The sequence below is a fragment of the Salmo trutta genome, chromosome 35, assembly GCF_901001165.1.
Source record: "Salmo trutta chromosome 35, fSalTru1.1, whole genome shotgun sequence".
NCBI classification, from domain to species: Eukaryota; Metazoa; Chordata; class Actinopteri; order Salmoniformes; family Salmonidae; genus Salmo; species Salmo trutta.
Window position 1 is genome coordinate 2,356,543 of NC_042991.1, and position 13,833 is coordinate 2,370,375.

Here is a 13,833-nt window from a genome sequence, read left to right on the forward strand (position 1 = left end):
CCTGATGATTCCTGGCTTTCCCCAGTCCACCTGGTCGTTTGTTGCTCCAGTTTCAACTGTTCTGCCTATGGCTATGGAACCCTGACTTGTTCACCGGATGTGTTACCTTGTCCCAGACCTGCTGTTTTCGACTCTCTTTCTACCGCACATGCTGTCTCGACCTCTGAATGCTTGGTTATGAAAAGCCAACTGACATATACTCCTGAGGTACTGACCTGTTGCACCCCATACAACCACTGTGATTATTATTAAACCCTGCTGGTTATCTATGAACGTTTGAACATCTTAAAGAACAATCTGGCCTTAATGGCCATGTACTCTTATAATCTCCACCCGGCACAGTCAGAAGAGGACTGGCCACCCCTCAAAAGCCTGGATTCTTCCTAGGTTCCTGCCTTTCTAAGGAGTTTTTCCTAGCTACCGTGCTTCTTCATCTGCATTTCTTGCTGTTTGGGGTTTTAAGCTGGGTTTCTGTATAGCACTTTGTGACATCTAATGATGTAAAAAGGGCTTTATAAATAAAAATTGTTTTAATTCAATACAAAACCTAGGAGGCTGATGGTTCTCACCTCCTTCCACTGACTTAAACAATAATTATGACAACTTCCAGAGGACATCCTCCAACTTATCAGAGCTTTTGCAGTATGAACTAACATCTTGTCCATCTAATCAAAGTATCAGAGAATGAATCAAGCACTGAACACATAAGCTATAACTAGCTACCACTGCAGTGAATAAAGTGTGCTGAGTAGTTGACTCAAACTGAGAGATACAATAGTTGAACAGTTGAAGAAATTCATTTCTTCAAAAATGATTGAGAAGCAGCAGAGAGAAAGAAAGAGAGATTGCAAGCTATATTTCATTTTATTTTTTTGTTCTCAGTTTACCTTTCAATTACTTAGCTAATGCAGGTAATTTAGCCTACTCAACAACCTGACTCAAACAGAGAGGAATGCTATTTATGATAGCTAGCAGGCTAAGGCTATCCAACACTGCATTTCTTCCATGTCAAGATAAGCTTTCGGATTCATTAATGTGTTGCCACCGGGGCCCGCCAGTGTAACTGCTAGCTGTACAGTCGTGGCCAAAAGTTTTGAGAATGACACACATCTTCATTTTCACAAAGTTTGCTGTTTCAGTGTCTTTAGATATTTTTGACAGATGTTACTATGGAATACTGAAGTATAATTACAAGCATTTCATAAGTGTCAAAGGCTTTTATTGACAATTACATGAAGTTGATGCAAAGAGTCAATATTTGCAGTGTTGACCCTTCTTTTTCAAGACCTCTACAATTCGCCCTGGCATGCTGTCAATTAACTTCTGGGCCACATCCTGACTGATGGCAGCCCATTCTTGCATAATCAATGCTTGGAGTTTGTCAGAATTTGTGGGTTTTTGTTTGTCCACCCACCTCTTGAGGACTGACCACAAGTTCTCAATGGAATTAAGGTCTGGGGAGTTTCCTGGCCATGGACCCAAAATATCGATGTTTTGTTCCCCGAGGCACTTAGTTATCACTTTTGCCTTAAGGCAAGGTGCTCCATCATGCTGGAAAAGGCATTGTTCATCACCAAACTGTTCCTGGATGGTTGGGAGAAGTTGCTATCGGAGGATGTGTTGTACCATTCTTTATTCATGGCTGTGTTCTTAGGAAAAATTGTGAGTGAGCCCACTCCCTTGGCTGAGAAGCAACCCCACACATGAATGGTCTCAGGATGCTTTACTGACGGCATGACACAGGACTGATGGTAGCGCTCACCTTGTCTTCTCCGGACAAGCTTTTTTCCGGATGCCCCAAACAATCGGAAACGGGATTCATCAGAGAAAATGACTTTACCCCAGTCCTCAGCAGTCCAATCCCTGTACCTTTTGCAGAATATCAGTCTGTCCCTGATGTTTTTCCTGGAGTGAAGTGGCTTCTTTGCTGCCCTTCTTGACACCAGGCCATCCTCCAAAAGTCTTCGCCTCACTGTGTGTGCAGATGCACTCACACCTGCCTGCTGCCATTCCTGAGCAAGCTCTGTACTGGTGGTGCCCCAATCCTGCATCTGAGTTACATTTAGGAGACGGTCCTGGCGCTTGCTGGACTTTCTTGGGCACCCTGAAGCCTTCTTCACAACAATTGAACCACTCTTCTTGAAATTCTTGATGATCCGATAAATGGTTGACTTTGGTGCAATCTTACTGGAAGCAATATCCTTGCCTGTGAAGCCCTTTTTGTGCAAAACAATGATGACAGCACGTGTTTCCTTCCAGGTAACCATGGTTGACAGAGGAAGAAAAATGATTCCAAGCACCACCCTGTTATTTGAACTCAATCAGCATGACAGAGTGATTGATATCCAGCCGTGTCCTCGTCAACACTCACACCCGTGTTAACGAGAGAATCACTGATATGATGGCAAAGAGGGACTTTGCAATTCATCTGATCACTCTTCATAACATTCTGGAGTATATGCAAATTGCCATCATACAAACTGAGGCAGCAGACTTTGTGAAAATTAATATTTGTGTCATTCTCAAAACTTTTGGCCACGACTGTACACTATACTGTGTGATTGTACACATGGATTAGATTGTGGGTTAACTAACACGTTAGCTAATATGGTGACCAAAATGTGTTAATTGTATTTAGCTTTAGCTTGGAGTGGTTTTTAAACTTGGTCACAGACAGCTGTTGTGTTCTGAAGTCCACAAGCGAAGGAAAAAGGTGAGAGGAGAGCGCTTGAATGCAAAATGGAATTATACAACGAGCAAATGATGATTCTGTACGTGGCTGCTATGTAAGTGAACTGTGTGTGCAGGTGATCAGGGGTGTATTCATTCCTCCGATTCTGTTAGAAAACTTTTTTTAAACTGAAGCAAACGGAATGAAACAGGGATGGACCTACCTGAATTTGTCCAAGAGAAAGTTGCAAAACACAACGTTTTGGAACTGTTTGGAGCACTTTGATTACTCCAATTCGTCTCCTGACCTGTGCACCTACATTATAAACGTTCATTTGTAGGCTAGGTTGTAACAACCTCATTATGGGTATAGGGAAAATTAGAGCATCATGTAGTAGCCTAAACCTATCGATGTTACATTAAGCTGTGGGAATTGAATATGAATGACAGTCATCCAATATGCTGTAATAGGAAAAACTAAATGTGTCCTCCTTTATCTTAAATGGCACCGGCCACCACCGGTGTGTGTGTGTGTGTGTGTGTGTGTATTCCCACCCCCATCCAGGTTTAACATGGAGAAAATTACAATGGGACCTCCCACAGCCCCTTGACCCCTGTAGAACAGACACACTAACACTAGCCTAGTGGGTGTCTGTATGTGTGTGTGTGCCTCAGCACCCTGACTGTGTTGGCTGATAGGTTTCCCAGGGGGTCCACTAACAACAGCTAACCTGCTGAGGTGGAGAGAACAACACCCTCCTGCTTCCCCGAACACAGTTTATTCAAGAGGAGGCAAGCCCCTGCACTGCAGTCCCTCACTGCATCCACCTTCGACTGCAGGTACCAGGCCTTATAGGTCAAAATGGACTGCTTGGTTTTAACAACATCAACAGAGAATATTCTATTGCATAAAACAAAGATCTAATAAAGTGTGGATGTGAAAAACTAAAGCTACAAGATGAGGAGAACCCTACTTCAATGAACAGAAAGAGAACAGGAAGAATAGATGAGAAGAGAAGAGATAAGTGAATGATGACCCTACTGTAGAGGGATGAGTTCAGGAATCCATCCGGTCAAAGCATGGATGACAGTGAACTCTCCCAGCTCCTTCCTCTGTCCTGACACCACACTGCAACACAAACACACATATACTGTTCACACACACACATTACACCACAATGTACAAAACACACATTAGGAAACCACAGCTAAATTGACTCCTATAGTTCCGGCTAACACACACACACAGATATTCACAGTAGGGAGATTTGACCTAGCAGCAATTGGAAGGGATAGTCAGAGACAGACAGTAGCTTCTCAGGCTTAAAGAGGAAAAGTAATTTCATGCTTGATTGTTTATGAAATACACAAACACAGAAGTTGATTTCAGAGAAACCCTGGGAACTCCATTATATATATATGTGTGTGTGTGTGTGTGTGTGTACAGGTGTCCTGGTAGTGTTTTTGAACTGAAACAGATGTTTGTGTGTCTAATTGCACCTCATGGGACACTGTGCCCAACCTGTTCAGTACACAGTAATGAATCGCAAAATGAAAGTTGATCAATATTTACTGTATGGCCTTACTCAATATCTAACACTGAAAAACTATAAACCATCCTAAAATTGTGACTGAGCTCCATACTGTGCTCCACTGTGATTTCTATAAAAAGCACACCAACAAAAATGGATATTGAAGATTCAAGATTTAGACTACGCTTTTATGACAGACACATGGTAAAAGTTTTTTCAGAGCTTTATCTCCTTTGAACTTTCACTGGGGGTTATAAAAGATTCACAAGCAGAGAGAAAACAGATTTCCTGGATGGGATGAAACATTTATGTCCCAACCTTTGACAACCATAAAACCACAACATACAGTAAATCCTACAATTACATGCACGCACAAGCCACCAAATTGTAGAGTGACAGACCGGGGAATTGACCCACTGTGTCTGTTTCTACAACGCCAACAAAATAGCCCAGCAGTGTGTTTGTGCGTGTGCTGCTGTAGTGCTTTGTTTACTTACCTTCCCTATCATGTACAGTAATAAAGTCCTGTGTAAACATATGGGGAGGTATACTGGGGCTGAAATGAATGGCCTAAGGTGGTCTAGCGGTCTAAGCCACCTCCTCTGGTGCCAGTGTTTCCCCAAGCATTTTTTTTCAGAAGCGGTGGCAAAGGTAATATTTTTTTGGTAGAACGACTGTATGAAGGTCACTTCTGGTGACTTTTTAATAGGACAATCTACTCCAAAATGCATGAAAACGTAATTATGTTGACAACATCAGAAAAATACTGCAACAGATGAGACCACCTGCCTTGTAGGGAGATGAGGAGCAAGTGTTGGTTGTGTGCTACTGGCTCTCATTTTTCGCCAATGCTCATTCTGTTTTTCTACAAATAAACAGTACCAGTCAAAAGTTTGAACACACCTACTCATTCAAGGGTTTTTATTTATTTTTATTATGTATAATAATAGTGAAGACATCAAAACTATGAAATAACACATGTAGTAACCAAAAAAGTGTTAAACAAATCTAAACAAATCTAAATATATTTTATATTTGAGATTCTTCAAATAGCCACCCTTTGCCTTGATGACAGCTTTGCACACTCTTGGCATTCTCTCAACCTGCTTAAGGAATGTAAAGCACCCTAACACCATCACACCTTCTCCTCAAAGCTTCACGGTGAGAAGCACACATGCGGAGATCATCCGTTCACCTACTCCGCGTCTCAAAAAGACTAGGCAGTTGGACTCATCAGACCAAAGGACAGATTTCCACTGGTCTAATGTCTATTGCTCGTGTTTCTTTGCCCAAGCAAGTCTCTTCTTATTATTGTTGTCCTTTAGTAGTGGTTTCTTTGCAGCAATTCGACCATGAAGGCCTGATTCACACAGTCTCCTCTGAACAGTTGATGTTGAGATGTATATGTTACTTGAACTCTGTGTAGCATTTACTTGGGCTGAAATTTCTGATGCTGGTAACTCGAATGAACTTATCCTCTGCAGCAGAGGTAACTTTGGGTCATCCTTTCCTGTGGCGGTCCTCATGAGAGCCAGTTTCATCATAGCGCTTGATGGTTAGCGAAGAACCCGGATCTCAATCCCATTGAGCACGTCTGGGACATGTTGGATCGGAGGGTGAGGGCTAGGGTCATTCCCACCAGAAATGTCCAGGAACTTGCAGGTGCCTTGGTGGAAGAGTGGGGTAACATCTCACAGCAAGAATTGTCAAATCTGGTGCAGTCCATGAGGAAAAGATGCACTGCAGCATTTAATGCAGCTGGTGGCCACACCAGATAATGACTGTTACTTTTGATTTTAACCCCCCCTTTGTTCAGGGACACATTATTCCAGTTCTGTTAGTCACATGTCTGTGGAACTTGTTCAGTTTATGTCTCAGTTGTTGAATATTGTTATGTTCATACAAATATTTACACGTTAAGTTTGCTGAAAGTAAACACAGTTGAAAGTGAGAGGACATTTCTTTTTTTACAGTTTACATGATTCCATGTTTTTTTCATAGTTTTGATGTCCACTATTATTCTACAATGTAGAAAATAGTCAAAATAAAGAAAAACCCTTGAATGAGTAGGTGTGTCCAAACTTTTCACTGGTACTGTATGTTAAAACTTGTCACTGATCTTAAATGGTTTAGTGCAAGATTTTGCCAATTAAGCCATTTTTCTACTTACCCAGTCAGATTAACTAATGGGTACCATTATGTATGTCTCTGCGTGCAGTTTGAAGGAAGTTGAAGGTAGTTTTGCGAAACACTGCTAACTAGCATTAGCACAATGACTGGAAGTCGATGGGAATGTGTAGACCTTTAAATCATTGTGCTAATGCTAGTTAAAATTATATCAATGAGTTAATTTGACTCTGTGTAAGTAGAAAAAGGGTTTAATTGCGCTAATGCTAGTTAGTAATTGCGCCAACGCTATTTAGAAACTTTCTTCAAACTGCACACAGACATAAAAATGGTATCCATGAGTTCATTTGACTCTGTGTAACTAGAAAAAGGGCTTAATTGCCAAAGTCTCGCACTATTGCATAAATATATAAATACAAATTATACAAATTGTATTTATTATGATTATTTTGTCTGCAACGATTTAGCAGCAGGAGGGCACTGCTGCTAAATGCATGTACTGTAGGGGAAAGACTAGGTGCACATAATATACCGCTGCAGCATGGGTTCGATTCCGGCCTACTGGAATTTCAGCACACTCTCCTCTATCTTCCCGCTCTACCTCTGTCCTATCCAATAATCAAAACTAAAAATGAATGAGAGTTGTGCTTTCTAAGCACCGTGGTAGTACTATGGACTGATAATAGGGTGTGTGCCAGGGGAGAACGGCTACCACCTCTCATTGAAGCTATGGAAGTTCAATGCCGACATTGGACCTGCAGGCATTGCTTAAAGATAAAAGGATCCCCTATTATAGTAAATGGAAAAATGTCAACCTTTGTGGTCAATCTTTGTGTACATATTTTTTGGGGGGGACAAAAATGGTGCCAATAATTGCTTCTAATACACCAGATGTATGTCCTTGAACTGATTTATAAAAAATAAAAAAAATTGCACATTTAGTTGCTGATGGCAGCCTGCAGTACCCAGTTTGGCCTTCAACTTGAGTTACTCAATGAGAGAGGGTAACACAGAGCCTGCAACGTCCCTTCCTGGAGTTGCTCAAACTGTGCATGTTATTTCTCCATGAGACGCCGTCTTAACCGACTTCATTTGACTTCAATGAGGTATTGAGTCTTCACATAGGAATGAAAGAAATACTACAGTTTACTATAGAATACTACAGTACTTAATATAGAATTCTGTAGTAAACTGTATTATACTGTAAAACTGTATACTGCAAAAACACAACACTTTTTTTAACTATAGTAAATACTACAGTGATAGAAATATCTGAAAAAACACTACAGTAAATACTGCAGTATATTACAGTGCACAAAAACACTACAGTAAATACTACAATCTGCAAAAACACTACATTAGTTACAATAATATATACTACAGTTTGTTTTACTACAGTATTCATACTATAGCTAGTGGCAAAATGTGACTTTTTGTGACCCAATCAAATTCACATAGAAGTAAAGATATATCGTTATACTTGAAAGCAAGTCTAAGAAGCAGTAGATCTTTTCTATGTCCACTATTTATATGCTTCCAATTCTTAAGTTTTGTTTTTGTGTCTTTTACACCAGCTTCAAACCTCTGAAACAATATTTTTGGTTATGGAAAATCTATTTCACAGCGGTTTAGATGGTACAATGATTCTCTACACTACACTATCACATAAACTGAAATGGCGGAGCAATTTCTGCATAGTGCAACTTTAACTGTAAATACTACAATATTCTACAGTTTACTAAAGTAAATGCTACAGTATTCACTGTAGTGTTTCTGCAGACTTTGGTCCGCAAAAACACTACAGTCAATACAACAGTAAAGTCCGCAAAAACACAAGTGAATACTATAGTATTTATACCAGAGTATACTATAGTATTTTTTCATATGGGTGGTGTCACATGATCGATGGCTTTGTTAATTCATATATACAGTCATTGTATTGAAGTTGATTGTTGGTTTGTGTCCCCTCTTTAGGGTGGTTTTGAGGTTTCAGTAGGATTTAACTATGGTTGAACTCACTCTGTGTTGGCCAGTTTAATGATGGCCTTGGCCAGCAGCATGGGCCACAGCTCTGATTGGTTGGTGGTGGCAGGAAGCAGCAGGTTGTTGTCCTCATCAAACGGCAACGCATCGTCCACCATGATCTTCCTCCAGCAGCCCTGACAGAAGGGGGAGAAAAAAAAGAGCGAACAGATGAGGGAACAATAGAGCGAGAGGAGGAGGGGAGAAAGAAGGCAAGGAAGAGAGAGCAATAGAAATTGGAAATTGACAGAGCACAGTGAGTTTCATTTACCAGCCCATTACAGTAACAATACTTTCAGTGTATCGTTCTTTATTCTTTAGATTTGATTAATAGGCTGGATATAATCAAATTTCCACTGACCAGGCAGTCAATGTTGAGACAACGGCAGAATATGGGAGTGTTGACTTCAATCGATTTGCTATTTAAAACAAGAACGACTGGTCTGTGCTAGCGCTGTGTAGGCATCCATTGTCCATTTGTCATGTAGGTACTGTATTTGATAGTAGCACCCTTGAGTATGATTCACACACACCAGAGAGCATTACCACAGTTATTAAATACAGACAGGAAGAGATGAAAAAGCGGTGAGCTGGGACTCACACAGCACAAATGCCAAGTGAAAATCTTCCTAGGAACCCCATTTATTTTTCATTCATAACCTATTTAGCGATTGAAGATGGACATTCCTTCTCCCACCATTCCATTTACCCTGCCTCTCTCCTTCTAGGAATCCATATGCTCTCTTCAACCCAGTGGCAGACAGGCAGCCTCTCAGTGTTCTCTATGTCCACTGGCTGTCTGTGGGAGATACAGTGTAATACAGTGACGTGCAGCTTCAGTCTTTAGACGCACAGTGTAATCTGACTGACTGATCACAGCTGTGCCTCTCTCTCTGTCTCATTGTCCTCCCCCCCATCCTAATCATCACCCTCAGGAGCTGCTCAACCTTTCTGCAGATGAGACTGGACAGGGTGTGAAGGAGCTAACTTCATTAAGAGAGAGGGAGAGATGCAGAGGAGTATGTGAAAGAAAGGGCGGGAGAAAGGGGAAAAAAGACAAACAAGGAGAGAGGGGAAGAGCGAAAGAGCGAGAGGGGACGAGAGAAAGAGAGTGAGAAAGAGACGGGAATAGAGAAAGAAAGAAAGAAAGAAAGAAAGAAAGAAAGAAAGAAAGAAGATGGCGTATTATGTCTCCTTATCCATCTGTTAGCAAGCTAGCGTTGGCACGGGAGCTGCTGCCTCCAATCTTGTCAGCCTGCCAGTGAGTTTAACTGTTACATTCTCTCGTCCTCCTATACTTCTATACCTCACAATCTCTTTGTTATTGTTGTGATTGATACACTTATGTTCCAAAACATCTCTTTTCGACATCAAAAATCCAACGATTTGATAAAAATGGAATAGGCCTATCTTCACCACCCGAGAACAGTAGACAAGCACAATACAAGTTTAGGAAATATATGACCATACTCCTAAAGACTATTTGCAAATACAGTCTCATGACTGTGAGCATCGTCACAGACCAGACACAGACAAAACAAAGTGTGTGGTAGACCTACAGTGCCTTCAGAAAGTATTCATATCCCTTGACTTATTACACATTTTGTTGTGAATTCAAAATGGATACATTATTTTTTCACACAATACCCCATAATGAGACAGTGAAAACATATTTTTAGAACATTTTGCAAATGCATTGAAAATGAAATACAGAAATATCTCATTTAAATACGTTTTCACACCCCTGAGTTATTACTTTGTAGAGGCACATTTCTGAGTAAGTCTCAAGAGCTTTGCACACCTAGATTGTACAACATTTGCCCATTATTATTTTCTAAATTCTTCAAGCTCTGTCAAATTGGTTGTTGATCATTGCTAGACAACCATTTTCAGGTATTGCAATAGTTCTTCAAGAAGTTTTAAGTCAAAACTGTAACTTGACAACTCAGGAACATTCACTGTCTTCTTGGTAAGCAACTCCAGTTTAGATTTGGCCTTGTGTTTTAGGTTATTGCCCTACTAAAAGGTGAATTAATTTCCCAGTGTCTGGTGGAAAGCACACTGAACCCAGTTTTTCTCTAGGGTTTTGCCTGTGCTTATAGTAGCTCCGATCTGTTTCTTTTTATACAAAAACTCCCCAGCCCTTAATGATTACAAGCATAATCAATCAGGCCCTCGAGGACTGGAGTTGCCCACCCCTGCTTTAGTGCCTTTTATTTTGTACAGGCTTCCTTCTTTTCACTCTGTGACTTAGGTTAGTATTGTGGACTAAGTACAATGTTATTGATCCATCCTCAGTTCTCTCCTATATTAGCCATTAAACTCTAACTGTTTTAATGTCACCATTGGCCTCAATGTGAAATCCCTAACCGGTTTCGTTCCTCTCTGGTAACTGAGTTAGGAAGGAGGCCTGCATCTTTGTAGTGACTGGGTGTATTGATATACCATCCAAATTGTAATGAATAACTTCACCATGCTCAAAGGGATAGTCAATGTCTGCTTTTTTTTTTTACCCTTCTACCAATAGGTGCCCAAATTTGCAAGGCATTGGAAAACCTCCCTGGTCTTCGTGGTTGAATCTGTGTTTGAAATTCACTGCTCATCTGAGGGACCTTACAGATCATTGCACTGTATATGTGGGGTACAGATGAGATGAGGTAGTCATTCAAAAAAGTGTTAAACACTATTATTGCACACAGAGTGAGTCCATGCAACTTATTATGGGACCTGTTGTGCACATTGTTAGTCCTACATTTATTTATGCTTGTCATAAAAAAGGAGTTATTATTGACTCAATACATTTCAGCTTTTCCTTTTTAATTCATTTGTAAAAAAACTTAAAAAACTATTCTACTTTGACATTATGGGGTAGTGTGTAGGCGAATGAAAAAAAAAAATCACGATTTAATCCCTTTAACATTCAGGCTGTATCACAACAAAATGTGGAAAAAGTCAAGGAGTTTGAATACTTTCCGCAGGCACTGTATCAGTGGAGGCTGGTGGGAGGAGCTATAGGAGGATGGTCTAATTGTAATGGCTGGAATGGAATCAATTCAACGGAATCAAACACATCAAACATATGGAAACCACATCTTTGACTCTGTTCCGTTATTCCATTCCAGCCACTACAATGAGCCCATCCTCCTATAGCTCCTCCCACCAGCCTCCACTGCAATCTATGTATCATCAAACCTCATACCGACTACTGACATTGCTTTGGAATTACCCCACAATACAGCAAGACCCATAGCATGACTGAGTGCCACCGCCTTGCTGTCATAAAGGTGTCCCACAGTGATATCCTGAGGCAGATTCCTCCTGTAAACCTTATCAATTCATCGGACGATTTGCAAAGCCTCCTCATATTAACACAGCAGCGAGACTGATTGATTCGTGCCTGAGTGGGTGAGGCTGGGCTGCTTCTGCGTCCTCCACTCTCTGTGCAGCCCTCTGAAATGAATTATGGATTGTCTTTATCTCCTAGGTGCACCGGTGGAAATGAGCTGACAATATTTTTGTGTCTTAGCAACCTCAGGGTATGAGGGACGTTCAGACATGATTTAACATGGTAAGAACTTGAAGGTGAATTAAAACATTTGGAAGCTACAAATAGAGTAGAATTTACTGCATCTCGTAAAGTGGAAAACATTCCACGCTAATAACACGATAGTCTATAGGACGGAGCAGTTTCACAGTCCCAGATTAATTAAGCCTATATTCCTGGACTAAAAAGTGCTCTCAATGAAGACTGAGTCCAGGGGGCCTATAATCTGTTTTGAATACCCCTATCACTCACCATCCAGTATAGTTTGACCACGTACTTCCCATAGACGTTATAGAGAGGCATGTGTCCCTTGACCACCTTACACAGGGAGTAGATGTGTTCCCAAGGCTTCCAGACGTCAGACCCCTGCTCTACTGACGTCCCATTATAGATCTTCCACACTATGTAGATTTCACTCACTATCCACCTGAAGAGCTGGGAAGAGGGACATAATGGGGGAAAAATATATATATATATATATATTAATGACTAAATTACTTTAAATTAACCAAATGAATCGCATAATCTAGGGTCCCTTCATTACTGGAAATCAGAAATCACTGTTAGATGACAACAGTGTGATAAGCCTTTATGAAAAGGTAAGTAAAGTAAAGTGTGTGGAGAGGGCTTACCTCACTGCAGAGCAGATGTTCATTGGCTGCGGTCAGGTCAAATGATGATTCGTTCTCCACTATTACCGGAGGCTAGTATAAAATGCATGAGATGTTTTTAACATGGGAACAAAACAATGGAAACAGTGCAATTCTATGATGCATCAAACATCCCCTTTTCCCACTTCTAAAGTGATGGACGCCTGGGCTCTGTGCAGTCAACAATGTCCTGAAAGTTACTAAACTGCAAAATTAAGCATTACGCAGACACATTTTGTAAAGCGGCGTTGGGAAGTTTACTAGATTACCCTCTGAAAAACAGGTTACCCAAGTAAAATGAAATATTCATGAAACTCAATCATTTTACTTTTCAAATATGCTTCGCAAAAAGAGTCCACCATAGTTTATCCAGGATTCTTCAAGAGGACATGTTTGCAATGAATATTGGATTAGGGAGTTAAGAGACTCCAACAGACCACTAATCAAATACGAATTAAAAGACTCCATCGATCGAGAAGAGAGAGCCTTCAAGGGAGATTATATATTTTTCTTCTCTCTCTCTCACTCTCCCTCCATCCATCCATCCATCCATGGATAGCCCTTCCATTGTCATGGCAACCGTACATAACAACCCACACCTCAACTTATTCCGTCAATTAAGGGGTTCTAGAATAGGATGGTGGAGAGTGGAAGGAAGAAACAGAACAGCTGTCACATCTGTGCTTAATTGGGTATTCATGTGCGTTTCATTTTATACAGAATGAATGTAACGTTCTTCACATTGTTGAGCGGAAGACGCAGGAAGCTTAATTACTCAGTGTTGTACAGACAAACAGACAGACAGAGTTACTTTTTGTTAACAGACATACATTTCGGCACACTACCTGATAAGATGGCCCTGAGTGGTCTGGCTATATATGGCACTCGGCTGAACTTTGTGATATACTGTACATGTAGCTTACTATAGTGGAACATTCTGTTCTTGTGCAGTCTCTTTGCAGTGTCGACTTTAAGGCGGCAGTCTGTATGATGAAAAGAATATACTGAAGGCCCTGAGCAGTGGTGGAAAAAGTACCCAACTGTCATACTTAAGTAAAAGTAAAGATACCTTAATAGAAAATGACTCAAGTAAAAGACACCCAATAAAATGCTACTTGAGAAAAAGTCTAAGTATTTGGTTTTAAATATACTTAAGCATCAATAGAAAATGTAATTGCTAAAATATACTTAAGTATCAAAAGTAAAAGTATAAATAACTTCTTATTCCTTATATCAAGGACAATCATTTACAAACAAAGAATTTGTGTTTAGTGAGTCGGCCAGATCA

General features: G+C 40.5%; 1 protein-coding gene across 5 annotated transcripts in view; it reads right to left on the minus strand.

Annotated features, from left to right (window-relative positions):
* Positions 1 to 13,833, minus strand: part of adgb (androglobin) — a 111,913-nt gene that overhangs the window by 89,424 nt on the left and 8,656 nt on the right. For 3 of the 5 annotated variants that reach the window (XM_029732968.1, XM_029732967.1, XM_029732971.1), the window contains exons 4-8: positions 13,469 to 13,528; positions 12,528 to 12,599; positions 12,148 to 12,330; positions 8,349 to 8,488; positions 3,713 to 3,799 (exon numbers count right to left, since the gene is read on the minus strand). In XM_029732968.1, the coding sequence (XP_029588828.1) occupies positions 3,713 to 3,799; positions 8,349 to 8,488; positions 12,148 to 12,330; positions 12,528 to 12,599; positions 13,469 to 13,528 (542 nt within the window). The remainder of the gene's footprint in view (positions 1 to 3,712; positions 3,800 to 8,348; positions 8,489 to 12,147; positions 12,331 to 12,527; positions 12,600 to 13,468; positions 13,529 to 13,833) is intronic. The other 2 variants (XM_029732969.1, XM_029732970.1) reach the window with 2 other exon arrangements.